Here is a 16,786-nt window from a genome sequence, read left to right as displayed (position 1 = left end):
TGAGAAGAGGCTGTGGCGGCGGCAGCAGCGGCAGCGGAGACCCGGCTCGGCCCTGGAGCGGTAGCGGCGGCAGCAGCGGCAGCGGAGACCTGACTCGGCCCTGGAGCGGTAGCGGCGGCAGCAGCGGCAGCGGAGACCTGACTCGGCCCTGGAGCGGTGGCGGCGGCAGCAGCGGCAGCGGAGACCCGGCTCGGCCCTGGAGCGGTGGCGGCGGCAGCGGAGACCCGGCTCGGCACAGAAGCTGTGGCGGCAGCAGCGGCAGCGGAGACCCGGCTCGGCCCTGGAGCTGTAGCAGCAACAGCAGCGGCAGCGGAGACCTGACTCGGCCCTGGAGCTGTAGCAGCAACAGCAGCGGCAGCGGAGACCCGGCTCGGCACAGAAGCTGCGGTGGCGGCAGCAGCAGCAGCAGCAGCGGCGGAGACCCGACTCGGCCCTGGAGTTGCGGCGGAGGCAGCAACCACCCGCGGAGTTTGAACCGTCGCCTCGGCGCAGAGGGAGAACAAAGGGGGAAGAGACAGAGACTTTAAGATTTTGCCTTCCACCACAGTGAGGAGGTGTTTGGTGAACTCACTGTGGTGGATGTTAAATTTGTGTTGATTGTGTGTTTTTGCCATTTTTAAAAATTATATGTATGACTGCAGGGAAACAAAATTTCGTTCAGACCGAAAGGTCTGAATGACAATAAAACGAATCTAATCTAAGAGTTTGGATTTCATGAGTGTATAATTATAACATGTACTGACAATGGAACAATAATATTCTGACTAGCTGTAGCTTTAACTGGCCCATCATGTACACAATAGCACAAAGATAAATATATAGTAATGAATAATACAATATCAATGAATAACCGCAATACCAGGCCAGCATAATGGTGCAACAATACACTTGGATAAACTCACATTAAAGTCACACAGAGGAAAGTTAGATGGACAAACAAGGAACTTCAGGTTACAGCGAATACCAGGACCAGTGCCGGCAAACACTCATCTTATGTTTAGGAAGGAACTGCAGATGCTGGTTAAAATCGAAGGTAGACACAAAATACTGGAATAACTCAGCGGGACAGGCAGCGTCTCTGGAGAGAAGGAACAGGCGACGTTTCGGGTTGAGACCCTTCTTCAGACTGAGAGTCGGGGGAGTGAGAAACAAGAGATATGAAAGAGTAAGGTGTGAAATCATGGGATCAAAGGGGATGAAGATCAAGGAAAATGTAGAATAGATGATTGTTAGCTGAGGGGAAGTTGACAACGAGGCGCACAAAGTAAGATTTAATCAGGAGGACGGTCAAACTAGTTGGAGAATTGGGAAGGGGAAGGGAATGGAGAGAGAGGGAAAGCAAGGGGTTACTTGAAGTTAGAGAAGTCAATGTTCATACCCCTGGGGTGTAAGCTGCCCAAGCGAAATATGAGGTGCTGCTCCTCCAATTTGCATTGGGCCTCACTCTGACAGTGGAGGAGGCCCAGGACAGAGAGGTCAGTGTGGGATTGGGAGGGGGAGTTGAAGTGCTGAGCAACCGGGAGATCGGGTAGGTTTAGGTGGACTGAGCGGAGGTGTTGGGCGAAACGATCGCCGAGCCTGCGCTTGGTCTCACCGATATACAGGAGTCCTCACCTGGAACAGCGGATACAGTAGATGGGGTTGGAGGAGGTGCAGGTGAACCTCTGCCTCACCTGTCAAGTCAAGTGTATTCGTCACATACACATACGAGATGTGCAGTGAAATGAAAAGTGGCAATGCTCGCGGATTGGGCAAAAAATCGTACAAAACAGAATGGAACAGAATCACATTTTCACATATTACATATTTGTTTTGAGGGAAAAAAAGAAAAAACAGGAATTTTAAAAAGACAATTTTGAAAAGACCGTCGGGGTCCTTGGACGGAGTCGAGGGGGGGAGGTGTAGGGACAGGTGTTGCATCTCATCATATGTTAATCCACTGATTAGCGGGATCATTCTGGTATACCTCCTCTGGACCCTCACCAGAGGTAGCACATCCTTCCTCAGATATGCTCTCAACGCTCCAAGTGTGGTCTGACCAGAGTCTTATAGAGCCTCAGCAATGAATGAGAACCTCAGGCTGAACACAGATATCACCGGGAGCAAGAGGGAAACACGAGCGTTTTAAGTCCTGCTAGATGCAGGAAGATTGTTCCCGATGTTGTGGAAGTCCAGAACTAGGGGTCACAGTTTAAGGATAAAGGGGAAATCTTTTAGGACCGAGATGAGAAAAACATTTTTCACACAGAGAGTGGTGAATCTGTGGAATTCTCTGCCACAGAGGGTAGTTGAGGCCAGTTCATTGGCTATATTTAAGAGGGAGTTAGATGTGGCCCTTGTGGCTAAAGGGATCAGGGGGTATGGAGAGAAGGCAGGTACAGGATACTGAGTTGGATGATCAGCCATGATCATATTGAATGGCGGTGCAGGCTGGAAGGGCCGAATGGCCTACACCTGCACCTATTGTCTATGTTTCTATGTTTCTAAGTCTGACGTCAGATCCAGAAAATGTGCTGTTCACCCCGCAGGTCCCACGGATCGAGAAACAAAGTTCACGTTTAACTGTTAATCCCAGGAATGAATGGGTTAACATAAGATATATATATATCTATACATCACTAAAACTCTCGTCTTGTTTGGACATCTGTCTGTGATCTCAAGGAACTACGCCAAAATGGTACACAATAGCGCAAAGATATTTGCACCACCTCACTCACCTTGGTCCCGTTGTCGTTCCAGTTATGATTCCGTACACATTGACGTTATATTTCGTGAGAAATTTTATATTTCGAAACTTAAAAAGTCAATATTTGAGAAAAACGTCTTCACTCTCCAGCGAATTCTTCAGCTATGACTTCACAAGACAACATTGTTGCAATCTCGGCACACTGAGTCCTGCCAGCACTAGAAAGTGGGAACGGGTTGAGTTGAGGAGCGGGCCCCGTGTGACAGGGACCCGACTCCAGCATCTGTGGAGAACGTGGATAGGTGACGTTTCACAAAGTGCTGGAGTAACTCAGCGGGTCAGGCAGCATCTGTGGAGAACATGGATAGGTGACGTTTCACAGAGTGCTGGAGTAACTCAGCGGGTCAGGCAGCATCTGTGGAGAACATGGATAGGTGACGTTTCACAGAGTGCTGGAGTAACTCAGCGGGCCAGGCAGCATCTGTGGAGAACATGGATAGGTGACGTTTCACAGAGTGCTGGAGTAACTCAGCAGGTCAGGCAGCATCTGTGGAGAACATGGATAGGTGACGTTTCACAGAGTGCTGGAGTAACTCAGCGGGTGCAGCAGCATCTATGGAGCTAAGGAAATAGGCAACGTTTCGGGTCGAAACCCTTCCGGGTTTCGGCCCGAAACGTTGCCTATTTCCAGAAGGGTTTCGGCCTGAAACGTTGCCTATTTCCTTCGCTCCATAAATGCTGCTGCACCATAACTCAGCGGGTCAGGCAGCATCTGTGGAGAACATGGATAGGTGACGTTTCGGGTCGAGACCCTTCAGTTAATTTCAGCGGCACCTATCCATGTTCTCCACAGATGCTGCCTGACCCGCTGAGTTACTCCGGCACTCTGTGTCTGTCTTCGGAATTAACTCTTCGCCGCTGGGCCTGTGAGCAAACATGTAACCATGGCAACTGCTGCTGGAGAAAGCTGTGGTCTCAGGGTGATCAGCAAATACAATCCACCTGCCACGGTTTGTACGTTAATCACTCAGAAAATCTCCCCCGCCTGCGCCAAATACCACGGGGGCGCGACGTACAGAACGTAACCTGCAGTGTACGTGTGTGTGTGTGTGTGTGGTGTGTGTGTGTGTGTGTGGTGTGTGGGTGTGTGTGTGTCTGTGTGTGTATGTGTGCGTGTGTGTGTCTATGTGTGTGTCTGTGTCTACGTGTGTGTGTGTGTGTGTGTATGTGTGTGTGTGTGTGTGTGTGTCTATGTGTATGTGTGTGTGTGTGTGTCTGTGTGTGTCTGTGTCTACGTGTGTGTGTCTATGTGTGTGTCTGTGTCTACGTGTGTGTGTCTCTGTCTCTGGCCAGCAGAGGTCGTGTGTCCGTGCGCAGTGACTGTCTGACCACCCCCTCACTTACACGGGGACCGTACAGTATTTGCAGCTGTGGTCATGGCCAGAGACGAGGAGAGCTGACTTCACCCCGAGGGCTGTGAATCTGTGTAAAAAGGGGCGTCAAGGTGGTGCAGCGGGTAGAGCTGCTGCCTCACGGCGCCAGAGACCCGGGTTCCATCCTGACTACGGGTGCTGTCTGTACGGAGTTTGCACGTTCTCCCCGTGAACTGCGTGGGTTTTCTCCGGGTGCTCCGGTTTCCTCCCACATTCCTCTTCCTTTCTTCTTCCCGCTCCCCCCACATCAGTCTGAAGAAGGGTCTCGACCCGAATCGTCACCGATTCCTTCTCTCCATAGATGCTGCCTCACCCACTGAGTTTCTCCAGCATTTTTGTCTACCTTCCATTACTACTGAGATCAATAACCTTCAACACACACACACACACACACACGCACGCACACACACACACACACGCACGCACGCACACACGCACACGCACACACACGCACGCACACACGCGCACACACACACACGCACGCACACACACATACGCACGCACATACGCACGCACACGCACGCACACACACACATGCACACACACACACACGCACACACACACGCAGACACACACACGCGCACACACACACGCACACACATGCAGACACATACACACACACGCACAGACACACACACACACACGCACACACACACACACGCACACACACACACACACGCACACACACACACACACACACACACAACTTACCTTATACAGAGAGATGTGCAAAACAAACTTTATCATCCAAAATAAATACAAGGAGCAGAGGTAGGCCATTCGGCCCATCGAGTCTACTCCACCATGGCTGATCTATCTCTCCCTCCTAACCCCATTCTCCTGCCTTCTCCCCATTATCCCCGACGCCCGCACTAATTAAGAATCTGTTAATCTCCGCCTTAAAAATATCCACTGACTTGTGGCCTCCACAGCCGTCTGTGGCAATGAATTCCACAGATTCACCACCCTCTGGCTAACGAAATTCCTCCTCATCTCCTTCCTAAAGGAAAGTCCTTTAATTCTGAGGCTGTGACCTCTGGTCCTAGACTCTCCCACGAGTGGAAACATCCTCTCCACATCCACTCTATCCAAGATGGCGGCCCACCCAGGCTAGATCTGTAATCACGCATTACAAGCGCTCCACTCGTTTAATCCTCTCCCTTCATCCTGTGTCCTCTGTTTTTTGTCCTCTGTCCTCTGTCCTCTGTGCTCTGGTTTCTGTCCACTGCGGACCCACAATCACGTGTTGTCTTTCCGCTGACTGGTTAGCGCGCAACATAAAAAGCGTTTCCCTGTACCTCGCTACACGGGACGATAAACTCAACTCACATCATCTCACAAGAGTTCGTTGTTTTTATTTCATAAAAGACAAACCGCGCGGCAATGTTAAAATTCGCTTAACGTTTTCAACAAGTTCATTTGTACGACTTCAGTACAGACAATCACAGTGGGGGGGGTTTGGAAACAATCGAAGGTGATCTGGAACGGAGTGCAAAGGGCCTGTCCCACATAGGCGATATTTTTTAGGCGACTTCCGGCGATCGCCACATGGTGCCGCGTGAACGGCCGCGAGTCGTCTCCTCAGTCGCCCAAAGAGTCGTAGCGTCTTTCTGGTGGCCGCTGGATTTTCAACATGTTGGACGTTTTTCGGAGACAGTCGGCGACTGTGGGTTTGACCCCCAATGAGCGTAGCTTGACTTTTCCTGACGTAGGCGCTGTTGTCGTTGTGGCCCAGGTGATGTAGGTTGTTGCCGGGTGCGGACGTTGTGTTTTTTTTGTTGTTACAAGTAATGATTCTATTACAAATGTTATATTGTAGGCGGGGGTCCAGTCGCCGTTTTTACAGCGACCTGCTACGGCCATGACAGTCACCAGCAATCGCCTAAAAATAGTCTAAGTGGGACAGGCCCTTAGGAGGGTTGATGAGCAGAGTTGGCAGCATCGATCTCCTCTAACAGTGTCGTCTCTCTGTCTCGGTATCATTCAGTGCATCTCTGAGATCTGTATGTGTAGGAAGGAACTGCAGATGCCGGTTTACACCGAAGATAGACACAAAATGCTGGAGTAACTCAGCGGGTCAGGCAGCATCTGTGGGGAACATGGATAGGTGACGTTACACAGAGTGCTGGAGTAACTCAGCGGGTGCAGCAGCATCTATGGAGCTAAGGAAATAGGCAACGTTTCGGGTCGAAACCCTTCCGGGTTTCGGCCCGAAACGTTGCCTATTTCCAGAAGGGTTTCGGCTCGAAACGTTGCCTATTTCCTTCGCTCCATAGATGCTGCTGCACCATAACTCAGCAGGCCAGGCAGCATCTGTGGAGAACATGGATAGGTGACGTTTCACAGAGTGCTGGAGTAACTCAGCGGGTCAGGCAGCATCTGTGGAGAACAAGGATAGGTGACGTTTCACAGAGTGCTGGAGTAACTCAGCGGGTCAGGCAGCATCTATGGAGCGAAGGAATAGGTGACGTTTCGGGTCGAGACCCAATGTGGGGGGGGGGGGGAGGCGGGAAGAAGAAAGTAAGAGGCGGAGACTGTGGGCTGTGGGGGAGCTGGGAAGGGGAGGGGAAAGAGAGAGAAAGCAGGGACTATTGAAATTGGAGAATTCAATGTTCATACCGCTGGGGTGTAAACTATGAGGTGCTGCTCCTCCAATTTACGGTGGGACTCACTCTGGCCATGGAGGAGGCCCAGGACAGAAAGGTCGGATACGGAATGGGAGGGGGGAGTTGAAGTGTTGAGCCACCGGGAGATCAGGTTGGTTAGTGCGGACCGAGCGGAGGTGTTGGGCGAAGCGATCGCCAAGCCTGTGCTTTTGAACGTTTGAAGATTTAACAGGAATCTGATGGTTAACTTTTTTCACACAAAGGGTGGTGGGTGTATGGAACGAGCTTCCACTAGTGGGAGAGTCCAGGACCAGAGGGCTCAGCCTCGGAATTAAAGGGCGTTCCTTTAGGGGGGAGACAAGGAGGAATTTCTTTAGCCAGAGGGTGGTGAATCTGTGGAATTCATTGCCACAGACGGCTGTGGAGGCCACAAGTCAGTGGATATTTTTTAAGGCAGAGATAGATAGATTCTTGATTAGTGCGGGTGTCAGGGGTTATGGGGAGAAGGCAGGAGAATGGGGTTAGGGGGTAAAGATAAATCAGATTTAATTGAATGGTGGATTAGATTTGATGGGCCGAATGGCCTATTTCTGCTCCTCAAACATCTGAACGAGTGCCGTGATTAAAAGCTCCAAACCAACAATCACCAAACAGCAGAGTTTGGCTGATTGACCACCCGTGAAATTTTATTTAAGATGTTTCGTATAATTTAGTTTGGAGATACGGCATGGAAACAGGCCCTTCGGCCCACCGAACCCGTGCTGGCCAGCAATCCCCGCACACTGTCACCTTATCCCACACACACTGGGGACAATTTACACATTTACACCAAAGCCAATTAACCCACAAACCCGCACGTCTTTGGAGTGTGGGAGGAAACCGGAGCACCCGGAGAAAACCCACCCAGGTCACGGGGAGAACGTGCAAACTCTGTACAGACAGCACCCGTAGTCGGGTTCGAACCCGGGTCTCTGGCGCTGTGAGGCAGCAGCTCTACCTGCTGCATCACCGTGCCACCAATAGCGTCAACAATCTGTCCTTGAAGTAAACATGCAGTGAGGCGTGACGGAATGTTCCAGATAAACGTCAGATAAAAGCACACATCTTCAGCCCCTCTTCACTCTGGAGTGCCACAGCGCGGAAACAGGCCCTTCGGCCCAGCTTGCCCACACCGGCAACATGTCCCATCTACACTAGTCCCACCTGCCTGCGTTTGGTCCATATCCCTCCAAACCTGTCCTATCCATGTACCTGTCTTAACTGTTTCTTAAATGTTGGGAAAGTCCCAGCCTCAACTACCTCCTCCGGCAGCTCGTTCCATACACCCACCACCCTCTGTGTGAAAAAGTTACCTATTAAATCTTTCCCCCTTCACCTTAAACCTATGTCCTCTGGTCCTTGATTCCCCTACTCTGGGCAAGAGACTCTGTGCGTCTACCCGATCTATTCCTCTCATGATTTTGTACACCTCTATAAGGTCGCCCCTCATCCTCCTGCGCTCCAAGGAATAGAGACCCAGCCTGCTCAACCTCTCCCTGTAGCTCACACCCTCTAGTCCTGGCAACATCCTCGTAAATCTTCTCTGCGCCCATTCCAGTGTTGGCTGAAATTGGGAAAGGGAGACAAGGTGTTCCTTGCTGCTCGGAAGCTCCGGTCCCAAGACGTGACGCAGGGATTCACGTAAACCATTAGTACAATCAACGCATTCCATGCACACCAATGTACGATCACACACTAACCAACCAGCAGACACTTACACTTGGGGTACGAGAATGAATCTTCCCCGAGCATCGAATAAACCATAACAACGTGACCTTCTCCCAACTTGCGTTCATTTCTTGGTCTTTGTGAAACATTTCTTCTTTGCCATCAGTATCACCGGCACTTTGCCAAGAACGTACAACCCCTTTATGCATTCCCACCAAAACGGAACACACTCGGTGGCATGCCAGCATCTTTAGGGACTGTCCCAATCGGGCAACTCTTTAAGCGACTGCCAGGGACTAGTTTTAATGGAATTCACCTAGGTCAATAGACAATAGGTGCAGGAGTAGGCCATTCGGCCCTTCGAGCCAGCACCGCCATTCAATGTGATCATGGCTGATCATCCCCAATCAGTACCCGTTCTTGCCTTCTCCCCATATCCCCTGACTCCGCTATTTTTAAGAGCCCTATCTAACTCGCTCCTGAAAGTATCCGGAGAACCGGCCTCCACCGCCTCCTGAGGCAGGGAAACAATTAAACAGGTACATGGATAGGACAGGTTTAGAGGGATATGGGCCAAATGCAGGCAGGTGGGACCTGTGTAGATGGGACATGTTGGTCGATGTTGGCAAGTTGGGCCTGTTTCTGTGCTGTGTGCCTTCTCCCCATATCCCCTGACTCCGCTATCTTTAAGAGCCCTATCTAGCTCTCTCTTGAAAGCATCCAGAGAACCTACCTCCACCGCCCTCTGAGGCAGAGAATTCCACAGACTCACAACTCCCTGTGTGAAAAACACACGGCAGTGGCAAAAATTGTTGCCACTATCGCCAAACTTTGGTCGCCTGTCGACGCCCAAAAAATCGCCTCAGTGGGACAGTCCCAAGAGATCGCTTCGCCACCGAACAGCTACAACCACAAACAAATATCAGACCGCTCTAAAAAAAAAAAACCGGCAGGCATTTCCTACACATCACACTGACCAAATATAAAACCCATTATCAACCACAACATTTTATAGATTTTTTTTTTGAGTCACCTTGACAAACAATAAAAAAAACGAAACTCAAAATACATCAGAATTAGGGCTCGTTGGAATCTGTGAGGATATTCCGTGTTGGACGAAACGTTCCTGATTTTTTGCATAACATTCGATTCACTCACGGTATCTGTAACGTATCCGTTCAGTTCAGTTTGTGTAAAGAACGGCAGCTAGATGCTAGACACAGAGTGCTGGAGTAACTCAGCGGGTCAGGCAGCATCTGTGGAGATGACTTGGGGACGGGACCCTTCTTCAGACCGCTGCTGTAGTTACGGTTCCTGGTCGGCAAAGCTGCATTTCCACACAACGAGAGGCAATGTTTTCCCTTTATGTCCTTTCTCCGCTCGCTGTGAGCCGCGCGCGGGGTGACGGAGACGCAGACGGAGACGGAGACGGAGACGGAGTCCGCAGATGTGAGTCGTTCTCGTCCCTGGTGTGAGCTGTCCAGTCCACTCAACGCAGTGGTCAGACTGGGGGTGAGTGGGGCTAAGGAGGGTGGGAGGGAGGGAGGGAGGGAGAGGGAGGGAGGGAGGGAGGGAGGGAGGGAGGAAGATGAGAAAGAGAGGGAGAGGGAGAGGGAGAGGCGAGAGGGAGAGGGAGAGGAGAGGGAGAGGAGAGAGGGAAGAGTGGGAGAGGGAGAGGGAGAGGAGATGGAGAGGGAAGAGGGAGAGAGAGGGAGAGAGAGAGGGAGAGGGAGAGAGAGGGAGAGAGAGAGGGAGGGAGAGAGAGAGAGGGAGAGAGAGAGAGGAAGAGAGAGGGAGAGAGGGAGAGAGGGAGAGAGAGAGGGAGAGAGCGAGGGAGAGAGAGGGAGAGAGAGAGGGAGAGGGAGAGGTGAGGAGAGATGATGTTGCAAGGTAGAGCAGGCATTAGCCGTGTAGTTTGATCTTGCGATACGAGTGGTGTAGGTGAGGGTGAAGCGTAGGGGCTGGGTCCGCCAGTGCGAGCGTGCGTGCCTGCTAGCGAGCGAGCGAGCGGAGGAACGGTGGCGTTTCCCTACGACACCTCCACATCTCCGCTCCCCTCCCCGTGCCGAGTCCTGCGCAGGTTGTCCTTCATCTTCACAAACTCCGGTGCGTTCTCCTGCCTCTCCACCGCCTCCAGCTTCTCCTGCTCCATCTACACAGCGACACAACGGGAACAGCGATCACCATTGTGCGGTACCCCCAAACCTCCTGCAACTTCCCGTGACCCTCCCCCCTGCCTGCCCCCCCTAACTCTACCCGCAACAACCCCTGGAGTATTGTGTGCAGTTCTGGTCCCCTACTTTGAGGAAGGACATTCTTGCTATTGAGGGAGCCCAGCGTAGGTTTACCAGGTTAATTCCCGGGATGGCGGGACTGTCATATGCTGAGAGAATAGAGCAGCTGGGCTTGTACACTCTGGAGTTTAGAAGGATGAGAGGGAATCTCATTGAAACATTTAAGATTGTTAAAGGTTTGGACACGCTAGAGGCAGGAAACATGTTCCCGATGTTGGGGGAGTCCAGAACCAGGGGCCACAGTTTAAGAATAAGGGGTAAGCCATTTAGAACGGAGACGAGGAAACATTTTTTCTCACAGAGAGTTGTGAGTCTGTGGAATTCTCTGCCTCAGAGGGCGGTGGAGGCCGGTTCTCTGGATGCTTTCAAGAGAGAGCTAGATAGGGCTCTTAAAGATAGCGGAGTCAGGGGATATTGGGGAGAAGGCAGGAACGGGGTACTGATTGGGTATGATCAGCCATGATCACATTGAATGGCGGTGCTGGCTCGAAGGGCCGAATGGCCTACTCCGCCTGTCCCACTAACATCAGCAACCTTGGGGAGTGTTCCCCACAATGCTTGGTTTAGATGGAAACATAGACAATAGGTGCAGGAGTAGGCCATTCGGCCCTTCGAGCCAGCACCGCCATTCAATATGATCATGGCTGATCATCCACAATCAGTACCCCGTTCCTGATTTCTCCCCATATCCCCTGATTCTGTTAGCCCCAAGAACTAAATCTAACTCTCTCCATCCAGAAAACATCCAGTGAATCGGACTCCACTGCCTTCTGTGGCAGAGAATCCCACATATTCACAACTCTCTGGGTGAAAACTTTTTTCCTCATCTCAGTCCTAAATGGTCGACCTCTTATTCTTAAACTGTGACCCCTGGTTCTGGACTCCCCCAACATGGGGAACATTTTTCCTGCTTCTAGCCTGTCCAATACCTTAGTTTAGCAATACTGCACAAAAAAACAGGCCCTTCGGCCCACTGAGTCCGTGCCGACCAGCGATCACCCATACACACTAGTTCTTAGTTTTTAGTTTTGTTTCTAGACACCTCTAGGACTAGAGATCACAGCCTCAAAATTAAAGGACGTTCCTTTAGGAAGGAGATGAGGAGGAATTTCTTTAGTCAGAGGGTGGTGAATCTGTGGAATTCATTGCCACAGACGGCTGTGGAGGCCACAAGTCAGTGGATATTTATAAGACAGAGATAGATAGATTCTTGATTAGTACGGGTGTCAGGGGTCATGGGGAGAAGGCAGGAGAATGGGGTTAGGAAGGAGAGATAGATCAGCCATGGTTGAATGGCGGAGTAGACTCGATGGGTCGAATGGCCTATTTCTGCTCCTATCACATGAACATACAGAGTGGAAACAGGCCCTTCGGCCCACCAAGTCCCCGCACACTAATACTATCCTACACACACTAGGGACAAATTACAATTTTACCGAAGCCAATTAACTCACAAATTGGGGGAGGAAACCGGAGCACCCGGAGAAAACCCAGGCAGGTCACGGGGAGAACGTGCAAACTCCGTACAGACAGCGCCCGTAGTCAGGATGGAACCCGGGCGCTGTGAGGCAGCAACTCTTCCCGCTGCGCCACCGTTCAGTTTGATTCTCCAGAATCAGCGTGAAAACAGGCCCTTCGGCCCATCAAGTCCATGCCGACCAATGATCACTTTAGTTGCATGTTATCCAACTTACAAGTTGTGAGTTGCCGTTAGCGTGTGTGGGACAGCGTTGGTTATGCCGATCGCTGGCCGGCGCGGAGTTGGTGGGCTCGGACCTCGGGGAACACACAGTGATGGGCTGGCCCGAGGTATCGTGCCCACTGCACAACCTCTCGTGCCCGCTGGCGTTACCCACCTGGTCCAATCTCTGCTGCCGTTTCATCAGCTCCTGCTCCAGGTCTGATCTCTTCAACCCCTCCTCCTCCTTCTTCTGCTTCACCACCAGGTCTCTTTTCCTCTGTTCCATCACCCTCTGCAGCTCTGGCTTATTCTGTGGAGCGATCCCCCTGTAAATGCACACACAGGCTCACATGGTGGCACACACACCATTAGCTCAGAGCAGCTCAGCCTCGTTTACTGTAGTGTGTAGTGTAGTGTGTAGTGTAGTTTGAGTAAAATAAAATTGCAATCAAGTCATCCACAGCACAGTACAGATACATCATAAAGGGAACAACATTTAGTGCAGGAGAAAGTCCAGTAGAGTCTGACTAAAGATAGTCCGCGGGTCACCAATGAGCTAGAAGATTGAGGGGGGATCTTATAGAAACTTACAAAATTCTTAAGGGGTTGGACAGGCTAGATGCAGGAAGATTATTCCCGATGTTGGGGAAGTCCAGAACAAGGGGTCACAGTTTAAGGATAAGGGGGAAATCTTTTAGGAGCGAGATGAGGAAAACATTTTTCACACAGAGAGTGGTGAATCTGTGGAATTCTCTGCCAGAGAAGGTAGTTGAGGCCACAGTTCATTGGCTATATTTAAGAGAGAGTTAGATGTGGCCCTTGTGGCTAAAGGGATCAGGGGGTATGGAGAGAAGGCAGGTACAGGATACTGAGTTGGATGATCAACCATGATCATATTGAATGGCGGTGCAGGCTCGAAGGGCCGAATGGCCTCTACTCCTGCACCTATTTTCTATGTTTCTTTGAATAACATTTAGTGCAAGATAAAGTCCAGTAGAGTCTGATTAAAGATAGTCTGCGGGGCACCAATGAGGTGTATGGGAGATCTCTAGTTGGTGGTGAATCTGTGGAATTCATTGCCTATACATTTTGCCCGATGGGAGAGGGGAGAAGAGGGAGTGACTGGGGTGAGACTGGTCCTTGATGATGCTGCTGGCCTTGCCGAGGCAGCGTGAGGTGTAGATGGAGTCTGTGGAACGGAGGTTGGTTTGTGTGATGGTCTGGGCTGCTGGCCACTTGAGTTGGGCTGAAGGACATGTTTCTGTGCTACATGGCTATAGGACGTTAATAACTTGGACAAGATGATTAAGAAATATTCAGACAGGTACATGGATAGGACAGGTTTGGAGGGATATGGGGCAAGCGCAGGCAGGTGGGACATTTTCTGGTTGGCTGCCAGTGACTAGCGGAGTTCCGCAGGGCTCGGTGCTGGGGCCGCTACTCTTCACGTTGTATATTAATGACTTGGACGAGGGGATTGAAGGCTTTGTGGCCAAGTTTGCGGATGATACGAAAATAGGTAGAGGTAGTGTAGAGAAAGCAGGGACTCTGCAGAAGGACTTGGACAGGTTGGGAGAGTGGGCAGAGAAGTGGCAGATGGAATATAGTGTAACAAAGTGTGGAGTCGTGCATTTTGGCAGTAGGAATAAAGGCGTTGACTATTTTCCAAATGGGGAGAGAATCCAGAAATCGGAGGTGCAAAGGGAATTGGGAGCTGGTGCAGGATTCCCAAAAAGTTAATCTGCAGTCGAATCGGTAGTAAAGAAAGCAAACTCAATGCTAGCATTTATTTCAAGGGGGCCTGTATACACAAACAGGCATGTAATGCTGAGGCTCTATAAGGCGCTGGTTAGGCAGCATTTGGAATATTGTGAGCAATTTTGGGCCCTATATCTGAGGAAGGATGTGCTGGCTCTGGAGAGGGTCCAGAGGAGGTTTACAAGAACGATCCCAGGAATGAGTGGGTTAACGTACGATGAGCGTTTGACGACACTGGGCCTGTACTCGCTGGAGTTTAGAAGAAGAGTACAGAATAGTGAAAGGTCTGGATAGAGTGGATGTGGAGAGGATAGTTTGCACTAGTGGGAGAGTCTAGGACCAGAGGGCACGACCTCAGAATAAAAGGACGTTCTTTTAGGAAGGAGGTGAGGAGGAATTTCTTTAGCCAGGGGTGGTGAATCTGTGGAATTCATTGCCACAGACGGCTGTGGAGGCCACAAGTCAGTGGATGTTTGTAAGGCGGAGATAGATAGAATCTTGATTAGTGCGGGTGTCAGAGGTTATGGGGAGAAGGCAGGAGAATGGGGTTAGGAGGGAGAGATAGATCAGCCATGATTGAATGGCGGAGTAGACTTGGTGGGCTGAATGGCCTAATTCTACTCCTATCACATGACTAGTGTAGGTGGGACATGAAGGGCCTGTTTCTGTGCTGTCTCACTCTATGACATGTTGGGCTGAAGGGCCAGACTGGACATGATGGGCTGAAGAGCCTGTTTCCATGCTGTATCACTGTGACATGTTGGGCTGAAGGGCCAGACTGGACATGATGGGCTGAAGGGCCAGTCTGGGCATGTTGGGCTGAAGGGCCTGTTTCCGTGCTGTATCACTCTATGGCATGTTGGGTGGAGGGCCAGTCTGGTCATGTTGGGCTGAAGGGCCTGTTTCCGTGCTGTATCACTCTATGGCATGTTGGGCTGGAGGGCCAGTCTGGACACGATGGGCTGAATGGCCTGTGTCCACACTCTGTGGCATGTTGGGCTGAAGGGCCAGTCTGGACATGATGGGCTGAAGGGCCAGTCTGGACATGATGGGCTGAAGGGCCAGTCTGGACATATTGGGTGAATGGCCTGTGTCCACACTCTCTCTATCTCTCTCTGTGTCTGTGGGACCCACCGTTTCTGGTTGATGATCATTTCTCTGTGCAGGTCCTGGTGGTTTTTCGATGTCTTCACTGGGTTGACCAGCTTCCTGGGTTTGATGAGTTCACTGCACTCCTCGTCGTCTATATAGTCTGCCTCCGCCATCGTCCCCTCGCCCGTGTTCCACGCGCTCTGAGCCAACGCTGGCTTCCCTCTCTCTGCAACAAAACCAGCAGAAACATCCAGTCAAAGGTGCCGCACATCTCACCCAATCCCAGGTGTCTGAAGGTGAGAGGGGTAACATTAAAGGTAGACGTACACAAGAGGAGTCTCTTGCCCAGAGTAGGGGAATCGAGGACCAGAGGACATAGGTTTAAGGTGAAGGGGAAAATATTTAATAGGAATCCGAGGGGTAACTTTTCCACACAGAGGGTGGTGGGTGTATGGAACAAGCTGCCAGAGGAGGTAGTTGAAGCTGGGATTATCGCAACGTTAAATAAACGATTAGACAGGTACATGGATAGGACAGGTTTGGAGGGATACGGGCAGTGGGACTAGTGTAGATGGGACATGTTGGTCGTTGTGGGCAAGTTGGGCCGAAGGCAAGAGGTTCTCGACCCGGAACGTCACCCATTCCGTCTCTCCACAGATGCTGCCTGACCCGCTGAGTTACTCCAGCACTCTGTGAAACGTCACCTATCCATGTTCTCCACAGATGCTGCCTGACCCGCTGAGTTACTCCAGCACTCTGTGAAACGTCACCTATCCATGTTCTCCACAGATGCTGCCTGACCCGCTGAGTTACTCCAGCACTCTGTGAAACGTCACCTATCCATGTTCTCCACAGATGCTGCCTGACCCGCTGAGTTACTCCAGCACTCTGTGAAACGTCACCTATCCATGTTCTCCACAGATGCTGCCTGACCCGCTGAGTTACTCCCAGCACTCTGTGTCTTTTAGTGTAAACCAGAATCTGCATTTCCTCGTTTCTACATACTAAGTGTGTGCCTTAGAATGCCGGAGACCAGGGTTCGATCCTGACTACGGGTGCTGTCTGTATGGAGTTTGCACGTTCTCCCTGTGACCTGCATGGGTTTTCTCCCAGATCTTCGGTGACCTCCCACACTCCAAAGACGTGCAGGTTTGTAGGTTAATTGGCTTGGGTTTGTATACTGTGTGAGGTTAAATTGTCCTTAGTGTGTGTGGGGTAGTGTTACTGTACGGGGATCGCTGGTCGGCACGGACTCGGTGGGCCGAAGGGCCTGTGTCCGTGCTGTATCTCTAAACTAAACTAAAGTAATGTGCTGTGGGAAGGAGCAGCAGACGCTGGTTTAAACCGAAGATGGACACAAAATGCTGGAGTAACTAGCGGGACAGGCAGCATCTCTGGAGAGAAGGAATGGGTGACGTTTCAGGTCGAGGCCAAACTACACTCTGTACATTCGTAACCTTAAATACTCTGCCCTTGGGGGGGGGAAAGTGAATAAAATTGAAGTAATCTGGAACACAATTGTGGTTCTC

The 16,786-nt window shown here is 51.1% G+C and overlaps 1 protein-coding gene across 1 annotated transcript; it reads right to left on the bottom strand.

Moving 5' to 3' along the window:
- Positions 1-10,220: 10,220 nt before the first annotated feature.
- On the bottom strand, positions 10,221-15,515 carry fam107b (family with sequence similarity 107 member B). The gene is made up of 3 exons (XM_033016944.1): positions 15,300-15,515; positions 12,583-12,733; positions 10,221-10,584 (listed from the first exon to the last, which is right to left on the bottom strand). The coding sequence occupies exons 1-3, from the start codon at positions 15,428-15,430 to the stop codon at positions 10,462-10,464; spliced, it is 405 nt and encodes a 134-aa protein (XP_032872835.1). The 5' UTR covers positions 15,431-15,515; the 3' UTR covers positions 10,221-10,461.
- Positions 15,516-16,786: the final 1,271 nt, after the last annotated feature.

This window comes from Amblyraja radiata, unplaced genomic scaffold, assembly GCF_010909765.2.
Source record: "Amblyraja radiata isolate CabotCenter1 unplaced genomic scaffold, sAmbRad1.1.pri scaffold_691_ctg1, whole genome shotgun sequence".
NCBI lineage: Eukaryota > Metazoa > Chordata > Chondrichthyes > Rajiformes > Rajidae > Amblyraja > Amblyraja radiata.
This window is presented reverse-complemented; position numbering and strand designations above follow the sequence as displayed.